This window comes from Rhinatrema bivittatum, chromosome 8 (assembly GCF_901001135.1).
Source record: "Rhinatrema bivittatum chromosome 8, aRhiBiv1.1, whole genome shotgun sequence".
NCBI classification, from domain to species: Eukaryota; Metazoa; Chordata; class Amphibia; order Gymnophiona; family Rhinatrematidae; genus Rhinatrema; species Rhinatrema bivittatum.
In genome coordinates this window covers 99,151,868-99,174,832 of record NC_042622.1, presented here as the reverse complement: position 1 = coordinate 99,174,832, position 22,965 = coordinate 99,151,868, and the positions used below count along the sequence as shown (strand labels likewise).

Below are 22,965 nucleotides of genomic sequence, written 5' to 3'. Positions count from 1 at the left end.
AATGCCGGTATATAAAAACCCTAAATAAATAAATAAATAAATAAATATAATAGGTGCAGTATGAATGTGAGAGGCAGGTGATTTTAATGATAGGTTACAAATTTTTACTAATAATTCTGAAATTTCATTTTTGAGTTCCTTCAGAACTCCAGATGGTATACACCCCAGAGTGCTGAAGGAACTAAAAAATGAAATTTCAGACCTATTAATAAAAATTTGTAAACTATCATTAAAATCATCCATTGTACCTGAAGACTGGAGGATAGCTAATGTAACCCCAATATTTAAAAAGGGCTCCGGGGCAATCTGGGGAAACTACAGACTGGTTAGCCTGGCTTCAGTGCCAGGAAAAATAGTGGAAAGTTTTCTAAACATCAAAATCACAGAACATATAGAAAGACATGGTTTAATGGAACAAAGTCAGCATGGCTTTACCCAGGGCAAGTCTTGCCTCACAAATCTGCTTCACTTTTTTGAAGGAGTTAATAAACATGTGGATAAAGGTGAACCAGTAGATGTAGTGTATTTGGATTTTCAGAAGGCTTTTGACAAAATTCCTCATGAGAGGCTTCTAGGAAAAGTAAAAAGTCATGGGATAGGTGGCGATGTCCTTTCGTGGATTACAAACTGGCTAAAAGACAGGAAACAGAGAGTAGGATTAAATGGGCAATTTTCTTAGTGGAAGGGAGTGGGCAGTAGAGTGCCTCAAGGATCTGTATTGGGACCCTTACTTTTCAATATATTTATAAATGATCTGGAAAGAAATACAACGAGTGAGGTAATCAAATTTACAGATGATACAAAATTGTTCAGAGTAGTTAAATCACAAGCAGATTGTGATAAATTGCAGGAAGACTTTTTGAGACTGGAAAATTGGGTGTCGAAATGGCAGATGAAATTTAATGTGGATAAGTGCAAGGTGATGCATATAGGGAAAAATAACCCATGCTATAGTTACACAATGTTAGGTTCCATATTAGGTGCTACCACCCAAGAAAGAGATCTAGGCGTCATAGTGGATAACACATTGAAATCGTCGGTACAGTGTGCTGCGGCAGTCAAAAAAGTAAACAGAATGTTAGGAATTATTAGGAAGGGAATGGTGAATAAAACGGAAAATGTCATAATGCCTCTGTATCGCCCCATGGTGAGACCGCACCTTGAATACTGTGTACAATTCTGGTCGCCGCATCTCAAAAAAGATATAATTGAGATGGAGAAGGTACAGAGAAGGGCGACCAAAATGATAAGGGGAATGGAACAGCTCCTCTATGAGGAAAGTCTGAAGAGGTTAGGACTTTTCAGCTTGGAGAAGAGACGGCTGAGGGGGGATATGATAGAGGTGTTTAAAATCATGAGAGGTCTAGAATGGGTAGATGTGAATTGGTTATTTAATCTTTCAGATAATGGAAAGACTAGGGGGCACTCCATGAAGTGAAGAAATGCAACCTAGGAGCAAGGAAACTTGAAGCTGGAACTAACTGAGTGGCCTTGGGCAAGTCACTTCACCCTCCATTGCCTCAGGGCCTCATTCACCAAGGCATTTCTCCCATTCTGTGACTATGGGGAAAATGCCTTGATGAATCAGTCCCTTAGATTGTGAGTCCTCCGGGAAGAAGGAAATACCTAAAGTACCTGAATGTAATCTGCTTTGAAGTGTCTGAAAGGCAGAATATAAATCAAATAAATAAATCAAATAACTGGTACAAAACCCAAATCCTGGGATCATCATAAAACATCCTACTTTGATAATTTGGAATATATGAATTTATAAATTTATTGATTGAATTATTAATCAAAGTAATAAATTGCCATTGCCATAATCAACTGATTAGTTGCTTAGTCATATTACAAAGATCCGAAGTAATGTGAATGAGCAGATTCCTCCCAAGGTTGGGTGACCTTGGACCAGTGAAGAAGGATCAATGGAGAGGAAAACTCATCCCTTCCACAAAAGTCTAAGCTGACTATACTGCCAAGAATTAAGAGGCTGCTCTTTACATCACCCACGCTAACAGTTCTCCATGCCTTTGGACTACCAGTGCTATCCTCAAACTAGGACCTGCTTGTCATAAGCCCATACATGTATGGCAGGGCAGTCAGATTTTCTCAGGTAGAGATGGTTGCTAGGGATGTGCATTTGTTTGAAACAAAACAGGAATTGTAATACAATTTCCCATTTTGTTTCAGTTTGTTTTTAAAATGAAACGGAAGAAAAATGAATAAAATTTCATTAATTTTGTTTTAAAAATAAAACAAGGCAACCATCAGCCCAAAATGCTCCAGCTCCTCTCCCCGATCCCCCCTCTAGCCCCCTCTTACCCTGTGGAGGTATCTTTGTGGGGCATGAACCCAATCACTCCTGTCTCACTGGTGATGCAATTACAGATGGCACCAGAAAACCAAGGCCCTTACCCTTTTTTTATTTCTTCTGTACAAAATGGGTCAGCCTGCGCCTGTGCAGAAAAAATTAGCGATGGTGCCAGCCTTGGTCTTCCTGTGCTATTTGTGATTGCAGCACAGGAGCGTTGGGATTGTTCCTGCCTTATAGAAATAGTTCACTAGGGTAAGAGAGGAGCTGGAGTGATCAGGGGGAGGGCCTAGAAGTGGGTTTTTGGTTTAAGATGGCAGGGCCCAACATTTTTTTTATGTCGTTTTGTTTTTTCATTTGTTTGTTTTTTTTTGTTTGTTTTTTTGTTAATAAGTTCAAATAAATGAAATAAAGTAAAAAAAAAATGAATAAAATGAAATTAAAATTAAAACAAAAATGTCTGTGCATAGTGCATACCGCTAATGGATGTTCTCCTCCAAGCTCTGTAGGTAAATGCACTTTTAATCTGTCAAAATTGCCATGATTGATCTGATCCAGATGTCACTTTAAAAAATATTAGTCCACTATCAAACTTCACATTTGATTGTGCTGGAAAAAACATATGGCATATTTGCATTGATAATTCCTCAGCTTTTTCTTCACATCCAAGAAACTGAGATACTGCTGCTGACTTTCAAGACTGATTATCTGGATAAAGAGCTAATTTTGGAAAATTAAAATATGGTTGTTCAATGCTGTTAGAAATAATTGATATCCTCTTTCTATTATGGGGAGGAAGAATAGCCTCGTGGTTAGAGCAGTGGGCTACGAACCAGGAGACCAGGGTTTGAGTCCTGCTGTTGCTCTTTGTGACCTTGGCCAAGTCACTTTAACCTCCATTGCCCCAGGTACAAACTAACCCCCTCATTTATCAAAATGCGTTAAGGTGTTTTTGCATGCGTTAAGGGCTTATCGAATGCTTTAACGCATGCAGTAGCACCATATCCTATGGTGCAATGCAAATCCGAAAAAGAGGAGGAGTGGGCTGGGTTTACCATTTTGCAAAGCCCTATCGCACAGCTTTAATGCCGATGTTTAGCTACAACCTTTTCAGCATTACAGCTGAGAGAGAGAGAGTGGTTGTATGTAGGAAATACCACATTCTAGCACCTATCTCAAAGTACGAAAAAGTTATCGCAGTTTGCGGTAACTTAGCTCTTCGCATAGGTATTAGTGCAAATTGCGATAAACTCCCTATTACCATAAAATAAGCCCCTTTTCCTATCGCATGCGATATTTACCACATTTGGATAAATCCAGGCCTTAGATTGTAAGCCCTCTGGGGATAGGAAAATACCTACAGTACCTGAATGTAAACCGATGTGATATGTCAAATCAAATGTCGGTATATAAAAATAAATAAATAAATACTAGACCCTGGCTAATGATGGTTCTTGGCATATCTCAGAATGGTGATAACTGTTTACCCCCTCAGTAATTAGGGTATGATTCACAAATACTAAGAGGAACAACAATTGGAGATGGAAGAATAGATAGAGAGCGAGGGAGAGAGACAGCCATTCCACCGTTATGGAACTCCATCCCCTCAAATCTCAGAACAGAACCATGCATCTCAACTTTCAAAAAAAAGACTAAAGACCTGGATATTCACACAAGCTTTCCCGGATGCCAATTGATAGAACACCTCCAAGCCACCCCTAATCTCCAACTATACCATGGTTAACTAATCTCCAACTCGGTTAACTAATCTCCAAATACACCATGGTCATCCTTATCTTCTATTGTTTACCTGTGTGAATTTAATAACCTTTCCTTTCTCTTCCTTCTCAGCCAAGTTCTTATCACCCTGTTATATGTAATTGCCTTTTTCAACACCATTGTTATAGTTATGTTTACTATGCACCCCTGTTTTATGTGAACCAGCACGATGTGACTGCTGTCTCGAATGCCGGTATATAAAAATCTGAAATAAATAAATAAATAAATAAGATAGTAAAGCAGATAAGTAGATTGAAATAGATATCAAAATAGATTGATAATACCAGTAGATAAAAGGATATATATTGAAGAAAATAAATTTAAAAAATAAATGAGTTTAATGCACAGAAAATGCATGCATTTATCACAGAGGTATTCAACTACTATACTCAGGGGCTCCAAATAGGTCTGGTTGCTAGGATATCTACAGTGAATATTCATGTTATATACACACACTATATAATTCATATGACCCAATGAACATCTTACTTTGCATAATTTAGTTATCCTGAAAACTAGATCTGTATGTGACACTGGAGAATCAGCATTGAAGGATGTGCAGTCCCCATATTTTTGGTTTAGATCATTTTTTCATTTCAGGGATATTTTTCATGTTTTTTGTTTTGTTCAATATATTTTTCTGGTTTGGTTCATCCAATAAAAAACATTAAACTGCAAAAAAAATCCATGAACTGTTGTAAAATAAAAAAACCCAAAAACCCAGAATTGGGCCTCCTAAGGCTCTGCAAGCATCATCTTGATCTGCCAAAATTGAACCCGGGGTCTGGGCCCACTCAGCTGAGCCTCCCCAGGCCCCTCCAATCCCAATCAGCCACTAAAATTAAATCAAGCTTGGGGTCTGAGTCTACCTGAATGGGCATCACTGGTCACAGCTGGGGTCTCCCAAGGCCCCTTCCACTCTCTGATAAAATCTATTGGGGCCAGAACCCCACCTCCCCCCCCCCTACCTGGCTCCCATTTACCCTGTTTCCACAATCCTTGGAAAAATCCTATCTCATCTACAGCTTAAGATGAGTGGAGCAACCTAGTGGAGCTGCGGCTGAAAATAACTTGAAGGCTCAGGAGGGCCATGGGGGGAGCACATCCTGCCTGCAGCCAAAGATAAGCAAAATGTCCTAGTAGGGCCATGGGCAGACCCCATCTCCCTTGAAGATTAGAAGGCCCAGGAAGGCTGCGGGTGGAGCTCATCCTACCAATGGCTGAAAATTAAGAGAACGGGGCTGCTGGCAGCATCCATCCCATCCATGGCTGAATGTGAGCAGTGTAGGTGGAACCCATACCCACAGCCAAAGATGATGATAGGGCCTAAGACAGAAGGAGAGGGGCCTAGGAGGGCCCAAGGTGGAGCCCATTGCACCCACCATAGAAGAAGACAAGAAGAGGCCCGAGGATCATATGAGTTTGTATGTGAATGAGAGAAAGGGGGCCCATATGTATGTGAGAGGGAGCCCCCTGTATGAGGGGGTTAGAGAGCCTGTGTGTTTAAGAGAGAGTGAGAATGAGCCATGGTGTATGTGTGAGAGAGGGAACCTGTGTGTGTGTGTGTGTGTGAGAGAGAGAGAGAGAGGGGCGAGCCTGTGTGTGTGTGTGTGTGTGTATATGAAAGTGAGAGAAAGGAAGCCTGTGTGTGTGAGAATGAGGAAATGCATGTGTGTGAAAGCATGGGAGTGGAGTTATGTGAAAAAGAGAGGAGAACGGGCACAACAATCCTCCCTCCCCACCCCACCAGCCAAGCTACGATAATCTCAGGGCATTTCAAAACCAAAAGTTCTCAGGTAAGGATGGACTGGTACTCTTCTGGACTGGTACCCACACAACTCAAGCATGCCATTATAAAACCGACCCTCAAAAAAGCGGACTTGGACCCGACTGAACCTTCTAACTACCGACCAGTCTCGAACCTTCCTTTCCTCTCCAAAATATTTGAGAAAATTATAAACAAACAACTCACAGAATTTCTAAATGAACACCAACTACTATTTCCATCCCAATATGGATTCCGCCAAAACCATAGTACCGAAACTCTGCTACTATCACTTTCAGATGTAGTATTAAAAACGCTAGACACAGGTCACTCTTACATCCTTGCTCTGCTTGATATATCAGCAGCATTTGACACTGTCAATCACTATACCCTGATCTCCCGCCTATCTCAAATTGGAATCTCTGGCACCGCGCTCTGCTGGCTCCAGTCCTATCTTAATGAGAGAAAATACAGTGTTAAATTTGGTATCAACCAATCCGAACCCAGAAAATTACAACAAGGATTACCTCAAGGATCCTGTCTTTCATCAACACTGTTTAACATCTACCTTTTCCCTTTATGTCAGCTCTTGATGAAACTTGGATTCCCGCACTTCATATATGCAGATGATGTGCAAATTCTTATCCCCATTAAAGACTCTCTACCCAATGCACTGAAAATCTGGGACGCTGCACTTGAAGAAATAAAGAAGCTACTCACTGAAAACTTTCTAGCAATCAATACTAGTAAAACGGAACTCCTCATCATCTCTCCACAAAGTAACATACCCCTCCATCCTACTAATTATTCACAAGCTGGCCCCCTCGCTTTACAGCAAGTCCGTAGCCTTGGTGTTATCATAGATAACTATTTCTCACTAAAAAAATTCATTGCAGCCACTGTAAAAAATGGATTCTTTAAACTCCATACTCTAAAAAGAATCAAATCTCTCCTACACCCATATGATTTCCGAACTGTATTACAAGCTACAATATTGTCAAAGCTGGACTACTGTAATTCCATACTTCTTGGACTGCCTAAAAACTCATTACAACCGTTACAAATGTTACAAAACGCAGCCGCCCGAATACTTACTAATGCGCATCGCCATGACCACATTACACCAGTACTCCAATACCTCCACTGGCTACCAGTTGCATCGAGAATTACATACAAAGTCCTAACCCTTATACATAAATCAATCTACAACCAAGAAATGCAATGGTTCTCTGACCACTTTACATTTCACAAATCCGATAGACCTACAAGAAAAATACACCTAGCCAAACTCAAGACTCCCTCTTTCAAACAAATTAAACATGTCTCTACAAGAGATCGATCATTTACTATAGCAGGAACAAACATCTGGAATAAAATGCCTACGGACTTGCGCCTGGAGCCCTGTATCAAAAAATTCAAACAAAACTTAAAAACTTGGCTCTTCAGAGAAGCTTATACATAATGCCCTTAGACTCCACAAATAGCCTTTTCTACCTCTAACAGCCTCCGTCTCCTACCTCTAACAACCTCTGTCTCCTACTATTTTCTCTTCACTCTTTTAGTCCAGCCTCTCTCCCCCCCTTCCCTCTTTCTACTTTCTGCCTTCCGTGACCTAAATGTATCTAATTATACATATATTGTATATTTGATTTGTACATTATTTACTGAAGTATATACCGCTAGTAAATATACATAGTTTCTCCCATAAGATTAGATGGGATTTAATTGTACCATATGCTGATTCATTGCAATATTGAGTTATTTTCGCTTGTTCTCTCTTAATTGTAAAGCCTGTTGCTAAATTATTGTTCATTGTAAACCGAGGTGATGTTTGTAACGTTCCGCGGTATATAAAAAACCTATAAATAAATAAATAAATAAATAAGGAGCTGGGGTGATTTTTTTTATCCTTGTTAGTTTTAATTATTGGGTGTTATTTGATGTGTCTCCTGTTTTGCAATATTTTTTGGTGTTTGGAACATTTTTGAAAATTTTTAAATGAGTTTTTAATTATTCAATATTATTCTATTTGTCAGCTGTTTTGAAATATTCATTTTATTAGCATGGTTGTACTAGTCTAGATATTTTATATTTTATTGTTTGATATTTTACGAGGAATAGTGATATTTCTGTTTTTCCATTGTTGCACTGTATCTCTAACTTGTTGTAGTTTCAAGTTCAGTTTTTGTCTACACATTTTTATTTACAGTATACTTTAGGGTCTCTTTATTCTGTATTTGGTGAGGTCTATCTGTGCTTTGCATGTATGACCGAACTTGAGGTATTCTCCTATGTAGTTTCTATGTAAGTAGCTATAACAGCTTGGTTTCTTCTGTTTTCCTAACAGGAGGTTTATTGGTGTTTTAGGGCCTTGTGTAATATTTGCAGCATTGCCTTTTCATTGGTCAAGGTTTTTGCTGTTTAAGTGCTGGCAGTTAGTGCTGTTTTTGGTATGGTAGATTTAATATTGTAATTGTAATTCAGTTTATTCATGGTTTTCTGAGTTCCAAGCACACACCCATCATGTTTTACAATAGGCCTAATACCATATGAGTTCCAAGAGCTTTTGTGCTTTTTAGCAAGGTTTTCTGGTTGGCATACTCTAGTCATCAAATAAATGGCGTTCACACAAACCTTGCAGTTTTCAAACTATTCATTTAACTGAACTCTTCAACTGCAGTGTTTAGCCGGCTTGGGTTTTGGTTAAATTCTGTAGTTGAAGGCTGATGCATCCCTCATATTTTGGACAATGAAGAAAAACTCCATCTGAAGGAAGTAACTTCCTTTTGATTTTTATTTTTATATGCAGAAAAAAATCATAAAGAACTGCTTGAAATGCCATGCTAGGAGACCTATGATTATGAATGACCCATTCAAATTGATCAGATGAAAATAGGTCCTATCACTGTTGGGTGTTATGATGGTCTCTTTAATCCTACGCTTGGGTGTATATGAACAGTTTGAAAATTGCAAGGTTTATGTGAACGCCATTTATTTGATTAATTCTGTGTCTGCAGTTCATGTTGACTCTTTATTGTGGTTATTGGCATACAATAGTGCCTGTAAATATAATGTACATGTTGTGATTTTTATTTCAGAAAACTTTATTGTAAATGTCCTCTTTCCTGTAAAATTATAAGGAGCAGATTTTCAAAGGGGTACGCGCGTAAGATATGCGCGTACCCCCCGAAAACCTGCCCCAAGTTCCCCCTGCACGTGCCGAGCCTATGTTGAAAAGGCTCGGAGGCGCGTGCAAGCCCCAGGACACGCGTAAGTCCCAGGGTTTTCCTGGGGGGGGGGGGCGTGTTGCGGCAGTACGTCATCCGGGGGTGTTCCGTGGGTGGGGCCGCGGGCATGGTTCCGGCCCGGAGGCGTGGCCACAGCCTCTGGACCAGCCCCCGGACCGGAACATGGCGCACCGGCAGCCAACCCAATGCTTGCAAGTTACGCCTGCCTCAGGCAGGCGTAACTTTTGCAACAAAGGTAAGGGGGGGTTTAGATAGGGCTGGGGGGTGGGTTAGGTAGGGGAAGGTGCAGGAAGGGGAAGGTGCAGGGGGTGGAAGGAAAGTTCCCTCCGAGGCCACTCCTATTTCGGAGCAGCCTCGGAGGGAACGGAGGCAGGCTGAACGGCTCGACGCGTGTAGGCTGCCAATTTTGCACAGCCTTGCGCGCGCTGACCCCGGATTTTAAAGGATATGCGCAGCTATGCGTGTATCTATTAAAATCCGGCATACTCTTGTTTGCGCCTGGTGTGCGAACAAAAGTACGCGCGGGTGTATTTTTTTAAAATCTACCCCATAAATGCATAATTTATAATTGTATTTGGGGTGGGTTGAGGGTAGTGGTTGTAAAGCTGTAAGGTTTGCCTAAGGTGTCTAACACCCTTGCGCTGGCCCTGAGAGTGAAGCTCACTCGCTCCTGTCCCAGGTTCCAGGAACTTTAAAAATGGTGATGGCCACCTGGAGTATGGTGCTATTTTTAAAGTTTCTAGAACTGGGGCATGAGCAAGTGAAATTTGCTCCTGCCCTTAAGGATTTTTTTGAGGATCATGCGAAGATGGTAAATGGAGGCTGGGTAGGCAGGTCCTTGGCCTGGCAGATTTTTACAGAGGCTGGGAAGGGCCTGGGGAGGCCTAGCCAAGTAGCCCAGGTCCCAGGCTCGCTTTAATTGTAATGGCTGGAGTGAGGGTTAGAAAGGCCCAGCTGGGTACTCCTGGATCCCGGGTTTAATTTTGGCAGGGCAGTATGGTGCTTGCAGGGCTGTGGGAGGCCTGTACTATTTTTTGACACCGAATATGAAAATACAGTAACATTTTCATGTATTTTTGTAAGATACCATTTGTAGTTTGTTCATTTGGAATGAATTGAAAATGGCCTTATTCATTGCATTTTAGGCATTCATTTTGAATGAATGCATATCCCTATCGAGTATCCCGTTCCTGTCATAGATATTCATTCTCTTGTGCACCTATAGGAGTCACCTGAAGGTCTCATTTCAGTAGAGGGCGCTCCTACTGTAAAGCTGTTAGTCAGCATTGCTCACTATTCTGAGGGCCTTGAAGTCAGAAATTACAATATTATAATAGGAAAGGCAGCTGCATTTGTCATAGCCACATTAGGAAAGTCCTGTGTTTGTATACTATTCATGCTGTTAAAAATAAAATCATTTTTGGGGAACTAGCCAGTAAATACAGGCTGAAGTCCCTTCAGTTATACACCAGATCCCTCCTTGCTGAATCATGCTGATTAAATGTTCATCTTTGATCTGATGATAAGGGTTACCAGGCTTTCTCTGTCACTATCACTCAATGCACCTTGCTTAGGTGGCAAAGATGCTAAAATGACACCGAAGTCAAAATGTCATTTTGAAATGTACCTATTAAGGCTCATGTTCTGCAGCTCTGCAGAGTGCAATGCGTATGTGTTGCTGTCTTTTCCAGGTACAGTTATCTATACTGAACCAGACCAGACAGGAAGAGTCCATCCTGAAGAGACTGGTGCCTCGTCAGTTCGCTCCATGTTTCCTGCGCCCACAAGGATGCGCAAATATTCCTTACAGCATCTCAAACTTTATCTCCTTGGAAGAGTTCCAAAGACATCTTTCAGAGCTTGCATGTGACGATGTCCTCTTTGTAAAAGTCAGCATTGATCTAAGACATTGATGTGGTTTGTCAGCCGCCGGTGCAAGAAGCTGGGTACAGTATTAGCTGCTCTAGTTTTCTGCTAACCTAGAATATGCATACTCTGTCTGAATGCTCTTCTCTTTTTTGAGTTTCTTTTTCAATACCTCTATAGAAGTATCTTTAGTTAATTCAGATGAATGCCATATCAGGACACTAATGTCAAAATCATGTTCTGCCTGGTTTTAAAGCAAACTGTAACCTTGCCTGGCTCTTGACTTTATTGCACTGTATTTTGTTTTTAATCCTAGATCTCATTTTGATCCTTATGCATTTAACTTCTTACATTTTCATATGAAAAGGGCATAATTGGGCAAAGCTGAGTTACTGATCATTCACAGATCATTGAAAATTGATTCAGGCTTTGGTTCAGAATTCGATACAGGAACCAAAAAACAGATACCATATCTTAATAATTGGTACAGTTAGAGGGTATAAAATAATGTGAACAGATGCACTGATTATTAAAGAAGCATGTCTATATGGCAAACTCAAAAACTACTGCCTGCTAGTGTATGATATATGCCTGCAGAGTGAGGAAATATCTTGGTTACTCTGAAACTCTAAAAGAGATCCTTTGCTTATGCCTGGCATTACCTCATGCCTTGGCAGACCCCCTCCGAAGTCATGCTCTTCCTGCAGCTTTCTGCCAGAGTGACCATATAGATCCATGTCAGCCTTGGTTTCATGCCCATCTATAGACCAGTTTCTTAGGAGTCCCACATCTCTTTTGACAATGAACTATATGGCCACTCCATTGATAGGCCCAGCAAGGAACGAGGGGTTTAAGAGTGTTATACCATGTGTAGGAGTGTCTGCATGTACACTACAAAGAAGGATATTTATTATCAATTTTATGATGTTTTGCATGTTCTTATTATATCTTAGTGCACCTAGGATCTTGCTTGCAACCAGGAATTAAGAAGGAGGTTGATGAGAAAAACACCAGAAATTAGCAGTCAACATATGAGGACAATTTTCAAAGTAATTTACCCAGGTGTAACCTCTGATCTAAAGCATCTCCAGGCATCATGCAACATCCAAGGAAAATGGCTGAACTTTCTGCAGCCCTTGAGCCCTTTTATACGTCCTGCTGGCAGGATTTTCTGCAACACGCACAGATGACCTCACAGCCTGCCCAATATAAAGGGAAGCTCAGAACTACTCGGTGCCTTCGCAACAGGTCTCCTGCTTGTTCTGCAGTGTTAGTTACTATAGCGTGTTCCTATCTTCGTTTCTGCTTTGATCCAGTGTGTTCCTGCCTTGGTCCTAGTTTTGTTTCTGTCTGTACTTGCCTTGTCTGTTCCTGTCTGTCCTGTTGTGTTTTCACTCTGGCCTAATTTCTTGTTGCCTTGACCTCTGATTGGACCTCGACTCTGCTTTGCCTTCTGCCCTGTCCTTGGACTGGACCTCAACTCTGCTTCAGTCTGTAAATCCTGCTGGCCGCCAGCACCTGAGGACTCAAGGGGAAGATGGTTGGTCAAGCGGAAGATTGCCTTCTGGTGAGTTAGCTGCTGTCTGTTAAGACCTATCTTGTGCTTGCACAAAATAGGCAGTGACAACTTAAAAGCAGCCCAAGGGCTCACTGCCAGCCAGCGTGACACCTTCTAAATTGAGCTGTCTAAAAATTTCCCTCTCTGACTCTGGTTAAAAGTATGTCCAGGCTTCTTACAGTGCCTAATTTTTTTGGATGGGGGACTAAAGTGAGCTACAAAGTTTCATAAGTTGTTTATTTTTTTTTTCTTATTTTGTATTGTTATATTTGCTATAATTGTATTTTTTTCTGTTAAGCCTTTAGTTCAGTGTTGCTTGTGCAAGTTGAACGTGTTGAAATTGTAAAATTTAAATTCTAAATAAATAACTGAAAATGAAAAAAAGAGGCAGGCCTGAGGGTGGGAGAGCATGTCTAGATTAGGTGAGTAAAACAGCGGTATACAGGGGGTTATTCTAAGCCCGACCTTTTCCCCATCCACACAAATAGCAAGTACAATGTACCGGGGGCGGACGTTTTTAGTGTATGTGTTTTATGCTGGCTAATGTTTAAAGAGAAACTCACTGGGTAACTTCTCTTTGAAAACTGGTGTAAAATGTGTTTGCTAAAATCCACATACTTTGCAACTAAGTGAGCTATTCCAAAATTGCTCCTATATAATACTATGCAGTGAGCACACCAAAATATTAAAGCAAAGTGTATTCAGATGGTTCCCATCGAAACCCAAATATCGCATGGATTGACTGAAGTGCAGCCTTCTAGTTAGCACACTGGTCCTGGGGATACTTGGACTCTTTTTTGGGCCACTATAAGAACTGTCTGATTATCTAGAAAGCAATATCCTTCTGCATCCCAACCAGTGTGGATTTCAGAAAAATCATAGCACAGAAGCACTTCTCCTTTCAATCACTGACTCAGTATGACATGACTTTGATAGTGGCCAAAGTTATATCATGGACCTACTTGACATTTCAGCCACTTTCGATATGCTAGACCACAACATCTTAACAACTTGCCTCATGGAATTTGATATGTCTGGAACAGTATTAAAATTGTTTACTTCATATCTGTCAGGTCGTACTCAACAAATCCAGATTGGCGGATCATCCTCAAACTAGACAACAATTGCAACAGGAGTCCCACAAAGCTCTGCCCTCTCAGCCTCATTATTTAATATCTATCTATCCCCCTTTATGTAAATTGCTGGGTGGGCTGGGATTAAACTTCTGCATGTATGCAGACAATATACATTTTTTTCTCCCTGTATCGAATTCCATCTCTAATACCTTCAAACATCTTCAAATATACCTGCCATTGATAAATGGCTATTCTATAACCGTTTAACCCTCAATATCTCAAAAAAATGGAAATAATCTATTTAACGTGACACGAGCTGAATGAAGAGATACCTAAATTTGTGTTTGGGATCCACACTATTTCAATCTCTTCTTTTGTATGTAACCTTGGAGTACTTCTGGATGTTAACTTTAATATGAAAGCACAGGGTCATAACAATAAAAATGAGTTATTCCAAACTACGCATGTTATAAAGACTAAGACCACTTTTGGAGCACTCTGACTTAATAACAGTATTGTAACAACTGCTGCTTTTGGGGATAGACTATTGTAACTCATTAATGCTGGGGTTAGGTGAATATCCAACAAGAGTCCTCCAGTTGTTGCAGACCTCGGCTGTGCGAGTTCTAATGGGATGCTTGAGATATGATCACGTCACTCCCATACTGTCCAAGCTTCACTGGTTACCAATTCATTTTTGGGTACAATACTAAATAGTAACTCTTATTTATAGAATAATCTTCAGTAAGGAGACAGTTTGGTTAGGCGCTACTCTCCATGTTTATATCTCACAAACAATACTTAGATCAGTCAATAAAAGTCTATTAGTCATCCCCACAAAGCATCAGGCACATTTAGGGGAAGTACTAGAGTGTGCAATATCAGTCGCCAATCCCATACTGTGGAACTCCATGCCAGAAGAATTACGTTTGACTTCTGGCACTAAGGAATTTAAAAAGAACCTAAAACCTGGCTATTTCAACAGGCATTTTCGAGTGGTTTGTGAAAAATGTTTCCATTTACTACCAGGGCTATTGCAGAATGCAAACTGCTGTCTTTTTTGTTAAGTTTGTTATATTTTAATTATGTTGTTATTTCTTTCTTTTATTATGATTGTTATTTTGTTATTGTAATTCGCCATGATCCTTGGAGTGGTGGGTTCTAAATGTGTTTAAATAAATAAAAACTGTGAGTTGCTGCTCCTGCAAATTGTAATCGTGGTAGGCAGCAAACACACAATTGCCTCTTTCTCCATCCTGATTTATATTGGGGTACAAGTGGAGCAGTTAATTGCGAGACAACATCTAAGGAAGTGGGTGGACCCAGTCTCGGGATCCTCAGAGTAGAACTGAGACATTGGAAATCACGGCAAAGGAATGCTGTTGGAGTTTGGTTAGATTTCTCATGGATGGCAGTGGCTGAACAGATTGTTGCCACAAGGGATGAAAATCTTGCAAAATTTAACGACAGTTGCAGAGATTTCCTACTTCTTTTCCTTTTTCATTAATCTTTCCTTTAAAAAAAATAAAAAGGATTGTTGTGTTTATAAGCCTATTTGAATTAATTTGTTTCGGTGAGATGTATGGTAATGTTTGTTTATGATCATCATTTTTCAAGAGGAGGAAAATACCATAAAGTATCAACTTGGCCTCAGAGTTCTTGCCTCAAGCTATCTTATTTCAAATTTTAAAAAATTATTTTCCCCGTGCGATCTTTCTCTGCTAGCCTTAAGATGTATCTATCAGCCAAAACTTAAGAACATACGAAGTGCCATGCTGGGTCAAACCAATGGTCCATCCATCAGCATCCTGGCCAGGTCACTTGGAAGTACCCAGCAGATGCTGATGGGAAACTCAGAATAACTTAAGATGCCCCTTCTGCTGGTAGTGGAAGAGGAAGTGTTCATAATGCCATTCACTTCTGATTTACTTTTGTGGTTGTATTTTTTTTTGTACATGTGAGTTTGTGTGTTTTTGACTTATAACAAACAGCTTTTATGACCCAATGTTACATGGTTTATTTGAATGTGTTTGGATTTTAAACTGTAAGCTACCTTGTACAATATTTTCTGAGAAAGTTGATCTAGAAATGTATAAATAAAAAAATCATAACTAGCAATTTATTTTATTAATAATTATTCTGAATAATTGAATCTTCCTTCTGCCTAGCTGACTTCATTTGCAGTTTCTATATGTGTTAATCACATTCATACCCTCGCCTCCTCCTCTCAGATGTAAGCATGGTAAAATCCCTCCAGGTTATAGGATTTTACTGTCAATGAGGTGGAAATAAATGACTCTCTTGGTGCCAGTCTGAGATCTGAATAGGTTTCTGGGTTGGGCCACATCCTGTTTTCTGTTAAACTGAATTCTTGTAGGGGAAAATCAACCATAGGAAACACTTTTAAGGTTGGAAAGTACCAAAAACTCACTGCTAGTTCCGTTGTGTATGTTTCAGAGATAGTTAAATAAAAGGTGAAAAGTTTTAGAGAAGTCCCTTACAATTAATAAAAACACTTACCTTGTCCCTTCAGAAGCTCTAAAACTTGCATGAGGGGCTTACTTATTACTTAGGGAACTTACAACGGTGTGGGCCTCCAGCATACAGTTGATCAAGTACAGATCTGCAGGCCCATGTTTGGTATTTTTAGCTTCATCTACTGCAGAACTGTTCTCTGTGGCATTCATTCCTACTTGTTTGGTTTTCTTGTCAGAGTTTTGGATGCCAGTCTTTTTCAGCAATTCTATGCAGTACTCAAGTTGAAACCAGTTCCTGCAAGATAAAGGGCTCTTCATTTTCACCCACAATGTATGTGACAGCATCTTGCGAAAGCAGGGGATTCCTATCAAGGTACATACAGGCCCTGTTCATTTATTGGATGACAAGCAGTATACATTTATTGTTAATAAAAGCAAATAACTGAAACAAAGAATGATTCTTCTGCTTAGTGCACTAGAACAGGGGTAGGCAACTCCAGTCCTCGAGTGCCGCAAGTCAGTCAGGTTTTCAGGATATCTACAAAGAATATGCCTGAGGTTCATTTGCATGCAATGGAGATGGTAGATGCAAAATGCATCTCTTGAATATTCAGCATGAATATCTTGAAAATCTGAATGGCTTGTGGCACTCGAGGACTGGAGTTGGCCCTCCCTCCACTCGTCACACTAGAACTATCCACTTCAGAAAGGCCCACTTTTTGTAAATATTGATTCTTAGCTTGCAAGAGCTGGCTAGAGACAAAAATAAAAGAAACCTTTAAATAATAGGCCCATATTTTTATGATCTGTCGAGGAAAAAGGAGGAGGAAGTTTCAATGTAAAACCAACCACATGTCAGGAGGGTAAGGGGAAGTGAGGTGGCAACTTATCCACTCAGTTCCTTGCCCATGTGGGCTTTTTTGTGAGGTCCCTGTGTGGCTCATTTATCATCCGCTTTTATCCAGAATAATCTTGTATCGCCTGCATCCTTTGCCATCTCACTATTTTACTCCTTTTCAGTATATTGAACAGCACCGGCCCTGGCACAGATCGTTGCGGGACAAAACAGTTTACCTTCTTCTGCTGTAAAGAATCACCATTTAATCCCATCTTTTGCTTTCTTTCCGTCAGTTCTGATCCAGGAGAGGACTTTCCCCTCTGATATCATGACAACTTAATTTTACTAATTGTCGTCTTGGTTAGTGTTTAAAACTTTCCCATGCAGTATCTTTCCTTCGGTAATGGCACAAGCAGCATTGTTTCCCCATCTTGGTGTGGCTCTCTGTAATGTCTTACACTTTTTTCTCAAGCTGGCAATGAAAAAAACACCTAAAAATTTGAATCAGTCACATAAGGAAAACAGGAAATCTTGGACAGGTCAACATGGCTTTTGGGAAGCAACATCATGCCTCACTAATTGGATGGGGGCTTTTTGAGAGTGTTGACAAAGAAGTGGCTAAGGGATTAATATAATGGCTTTGGATTTTCAAAATGTTTTGGATAAGGTCCATCACCAAAGGCTATTTTTATCTTCTTTATGAAAAAATAACCCTGTTTCACTTTAAATATGTGACTGCAGCGCAAGAGTAGCAGTCTGACTCCGATGACCACCTGAATGAAGAAAAGCATTCCATCGGTTCCTTTCTAAAACAATCGAGAGGAAAGAAGTCAGGCTGGGCTTCACTTTTAATGCTTGAATGACTGACCTCTCCACAAAAGCCAGCTGGTGGGTGCAAAGCAAGTGAAGTGTGATGAGGAGGTGGTTGTAGTGTGCTGGGAAGTGGTAGCAGGTACCCTAATCAGTCTCAGTTGAGTCTGCAGCTTTCTCTCGATAGCCTTCTAACAAAAGAGCCATACAAAGGAGGTCTATTGCATAGCCAGATTAAAATACAAACTCTGATGATATATTTCAAGGCAATTCTGAGGACCCCTATTCTAAGGCTTCCAGACTACTTTCAACTATTAACCCAGAAAGTTTCCACTGGACTGTAGTTCTCTTCACCTCCCCTACCCATCCGGTCCCACCCCAGTCAGTACCCCGTACAACTCAGAGGCATACTGGAATATGGCAGTGTACCTGACTCGGATAGATGTGCTTTTGGCAAAGCATAAGTTACACGGGGTGTTATAAAATGACCATGTCTGTCATCAGTTGACGGTGTTTGGCTTACAAAAGCCAGAAGATGTGACTCATCTCTGTCATCAAGATAAGTTACAACTAAAACTGAGCATTTGTATCTATGGCAGTGTAGTCATGGGACAAAGCAAGGGTTGCTTTTGTGTCTCCCCTTTTCTTTTCGGCTTATGCACTCACAGGCTTGCAAGATGATGGGAAAGGGTGGTGTGTTGTCCAGTCTCCTCCCTGGTTTCCTGCCCCTGGGCAGTAAGCCCTTGCCCACCTCTTGCAATTGCCTTACTCTAAGGCACCTGTCATTCAGAAACAAATTTTACAATTTAAATTAGGTAGCAAGTATGCATGTAAGTCACACCAGTTTGCAAAGTGGACTTTATTTGCATATGTCCACTCTGAAAACTATCCCACCAAATTTACCTGCACACACTCCCGCTATTATGTGTGCATACAAGCTTCAGGAAATTCTATGGGCATACTTTTGAAAATGTGAAAATATTTCTGGAAGTCCAAACCCCTCTGCACCCCTCTCCAACTCCTCTCCAGGGAATGCCTCTGCCCAGCCTGGGTAAACTGATGCATACACTAGCAGCACCTGTGTAAGTTTACCCACATATCAGGCGGGCAGTTTTATAAAAAGCCATTTCTGTAGGTAAGGCACTGTTTTACCAGTGGAGATACCTTTGAAAATTGCCCTCTCTATGTCCAGTGAACAGGGCCATACAATGCTTGGCAAACGCTGAAAATGCACTGATGGCTCTTGTCAGCTCCTTTCCTTGTTGCCACAAACTCTTAACTTCCTTTGGTTGCTTGATATGGACAATGTTAAATTCCCAGACTTCTACTTTTGATAGATTGCTCAGGATTGAAAAGATATGCACCACAGATTCTTTTATCATTACTAACTTGATGCTGGATGACTAAATCATCCTGAAAAGGGCAAAATCATTCTGTTAAGCCTCTTCCCACTTACTCATTTAAGGCCTTTGCTTATACTTTGGTTAACAAATAGACAATGTGATATTTGAGAATTCCACTCTGCTCTAGGTTTACTATCAGCATACTTGATTTTGCAATTATAAGGACAACAAACCTTTTTTTTAGGAAAATAAATAAAGGAAAGCGAAAAAAAGAGACCACTATGGTTTTCTAAAGCAATATCAGAAAAGATAAGGGGAAAAAGGTTAGCGTTCATAAACTATAATAGATTGCAGAAAGAGGAAGACAGGTCATAGTATCTGGAAAAGGTAAGCTGGTAAAGAAGTCAAGAATTCAAAGATTCAAATGGAAGAAAAAACAGTAAATATGGTAAAATGGGGGAATCAAGGCTTTTTTCAAATATGTTAGTATTAAAAGGAAGTGCAAAAGTGGCCTTGTGAGACTCAAAGGTGAAGAGGAGAAATATATAGAGGCTGAGGAGAAAACGGCAAAATAACATAACTAAATTTAAAAGTCGATAAAGTGATGGGGCCGGATGGGATATATCAAAGAGTACTAAGGAAATGTAGAGAAGCTCTAATAGCTCTGCTGGCTAACCCATTTACTGTAATTCATCTTTTGAGTCGGGAGTAGTTTTGGAGGACTGGAGATGGGCAGATGTGGATCTTATTCACAAAAATGGAAGTAAGGAGGAGGTTGGGAACTATAGGCCATTTAGTCTGACCTCCGTGGTAAGCAAAATAATGGAACCTCTGCTATAGCAGAGGATAATGCAGTTTCTGGAACCAATGGATTGCAAGCTCCAAGGCAACATGGTTTTACCAGAGGTAGGCCTTGTCAGATGAATCTGATCAATTTATTTGAGTGACCAAAAGGTTGGAACAAGGGAGAGCACTAGATGTCATGTATTGGGTTTCAGTAAGGCCTTAGACATGGTTCCACATAGGCAATTTATAAATAAATTGTATGCCCTTAAAATGGGCCCAGAATTGATTAGAAACAGGTTTAATGGAAGACAACAAAGGGTAGTAGAAAATAAGTATGGGAAGAAGAAAATTTTAATTTTGTTTTTCATTTCATTATCTGAGGTTTGATTTTCCATGAATTTCATTAAATATTTATTTAGTTAAAAAAATGAAATAAACATTTAAACAAACTCCTCTAAAACAAAAAAACAAAACACAGCCTCCCAAGCCCCCTACTCTTTCCTCCTACCTTAAAAAAATGTCGGGGCCAGGATCCTCCCCAGCCCCCAATTACCCGGTCCAGGGGGAATCTGACACCAAGGGCTAGGCTCAAGCCAAAGGGTAGCCCTTGTGAAGGGTTAGGCCAAGATCGTGGGGACCTAACACCTCTAGATCTATGCAAGGCTGAGGCTTCAGCCTGGGCCTAAGTGTTGGAATGGTCCTAACATCTAGGCCCAGGTTGAAGCCTTGGCCTTGAGTAGGCCTAGGCCGCAGTAGATCTCTGCAGCCTCTGCCTACATCATGCACAAGGCCCAGTCTTTAAGGCCTGGACCTTATGCCTGGGCCCAGGCCCGATGCCGTGATCCAGTCCAGAGAACAGGTCCTGATGCTGCTGCTCAGCCCAAACCCAGGCCCAACACTGGGACCCAACTCGGAGCACTCCTCTTTTGTCTTCTTTCTTTGGCTCGTGAAGCCAACTGATGCCATCCTCTGGGGTCACACCAGAGTTAATTAACTCTGATGCATTCATTCCAGCAGATGGTGCCATTTTAATGTACAGCAATGCCGTATAATGCCAGGCATCAGGACCCAGTCTCCGGACTGGGTTGCAGTGTCAAGCCTCAGCCCGGACCCTGGCCTAGGCTGAGGCCCAGGCTTCAAGCCTGGATCCTGGCTGAGGCCCCAGCGTTGGGACCCAGTCTCCATGCAAGTTGCAGCATCAGGACTAGGCTGAGGCCCAAGCATCGGGACTTGGCCTCCTGGTCATGTCGCAGCATCGGGCTTGGGTCTAGGCTGAAATCCCAGTGTCAGAGCCCAATCTTCAGACTGGGTCACAGTGTCAAGCCTAGGCCGAGGCCCAGGAGTCAGGCCTGGACTTGGCCCATATCACTGGATCCCCAGAGCATGTAAGTTTTTTACATTTTTGGGATCGATCAAGATCCTGGCATTAGGCTTGGGCCTGGGCCAAGACCCCAGCATTGTGCTCTGGCCTAGGCTGAGGCCCTTGCTTTGGGTCTCAGCCTATTCCCTAAGCTAGGCCCCAGCTTCGGGCCTGGGCCAAGGCCTGACAGATTAATTTTATTTTCAAAACGAAATGTGAAAACCAATGAAATTTTGTTGTATTTTTAATCATTTTGCTTTGAGAACAAAATAAAACACAATAGGAAATTTCATCTAATTTCCTATTTTGTTTTTCCTGATTGTCCATCCCTAGTATTAAATAGAGTTCACTCCGAAAAGGAGGGTGTTATAAGTGGTGTGCCACATTTGATTGGTCCTTGGACCATTTCTTTTCAACATTTTCATGAGCAACATTGTGGAAGGATTGTAGGGAAAGATTTGTATTTTTGCTGTTGATACAGGCTAAACAGCCAGGAAGATGTGGAAAACATGAGGAGGGATCTAGTGATGCTCAAGAAATGGTCTAGGATCGGGCAGCTAAAATTTAATGTTAAAAAAGCTGATTATGCATTTAAGCTGCAAAAACCCAGGGGAAAGTTACAATATAAGGGGTGAACTTTTAAGTACGAAAGAAGAACAGGATCTGGGGGTGATCATATTATCTGATCACCTTAAGGAGGCAAAAGCCAGAAAGACACTTGGATGCACAGGGTCAGCCGAGAAAGGCAGGTGCTATTGTCCTTGTGTAGGTCCCTGGTGAGACCTCATTTGGAACACTGTGTACAATTCTGGAGACCGCACCTTCAAAAGGATTAAAACAGGATGGAGTCAGTTCAAACGCTGGCTACTAAAATGATAGGTGGTCTTTGTTCTAAAGCATTAAGGGGACAGACTTAAACATCTGAACATGTATGCCCTAGAGCAGTGGTTCTCAACCGGTGCGTCGCGACACACTAGTGTGTCGCGTGGCTCCCGGTCCCTCCCGCTGCTCATTCTTCCCTGCTGCCGTTGCCGCCGGGCTATCAGCACGTTCAAGCCCAGCGGGAACGGCAGCGGTGCAAAAAAAAAAAAAAGCTGTGGCATCCGCGGCTGCCCTTTTCTTCTTCCCGCGCCTGCATTCCCCCCCCGGACCCGGAACAGGAAGTGGTGCGCGGGAAGAAGAAAGGCCGTGCCGCAAGAGAACCCACGCCTCGCGCGCCATCACGGCACACATGGGGAAGCGCTGCTGCGGCCGTATGGCCAACCGGTCTTCCTGTTCGGGGGGGGGGGGGAGCGGAAGCGCCGCGTGCAGCTTTCGCTTCCTCCCCCCAATGCAGGAAGATCAGCTGCCTCTCCTGCTGCCACCGGCCTCCTGCTATCTTCGGGCGTCGGGCCCTATGGTCCGCCGATCTTCCTGCTTGGGGTGGGGGAGCGGAAGCGTCACGCACAGCTTCCGCTTCCTCCCCCCAATGCAGGAAGATCAGCTGCCTCTCCTGCTGCCACCGGCCTCCTGCTATCTTCGGGCGTCGGGCCGTATGGTCCGCCGATCTTCCTGCTTGGGGGGGTGGGGAGGGAGGAAGCGGACGTTGTGCGCTGCGCTTCCGCAACCCCCCCCCCCCGACAGGAAGTTCGGACGCCCAAAGATAGCAGGAGTCCGGTGGCAGCAGGAGAGGCTGCTGATCTTCCTGCTCTGGGGGAGAAAGCGGAAAGGAAAGGAGAGAGCAGCATGAGCCTCCCGCGATCGATGGA

General features: G+C 41.8%; 1 protein-coding gene across 2 annotated transcripts in view; it reads left to right on the top strand.

The window, feature by feature from the left end:
* The window catches only part of LOC115096864 (TNF receptor-associated factor 2-like), a 58,199-nt gene extending 43,047 nt beyond the window's left edge, over window positions 1-15,152 (top strand). Inside the window, exons 9-10 of one of the 2 annotated variants that reach the window (XM_029612073.1) lie at window positions 10,795-11,049; window positions 11,923-15,152. In XM_029612073.1, coding sequence (XP_029467933.1) covers window positions 10,795-11,016 — 222 coding nt within the window. In that variant the 3' untranslated portion in view covers window positions 11,017-11,049; window positions 11,923-15,152. Of the gene's footprint in view, window positions 1-1,403; window positions 3,557-10,794; window positions 11,050-11,922 lie in introns of those variants that run through there. The other variant, XM_029612074.1, reaches the window with a different exon arrangement.
* The last annotated feature ends 7,813 nt before the right edge of the window (window positions 15,153-22,965 follow it).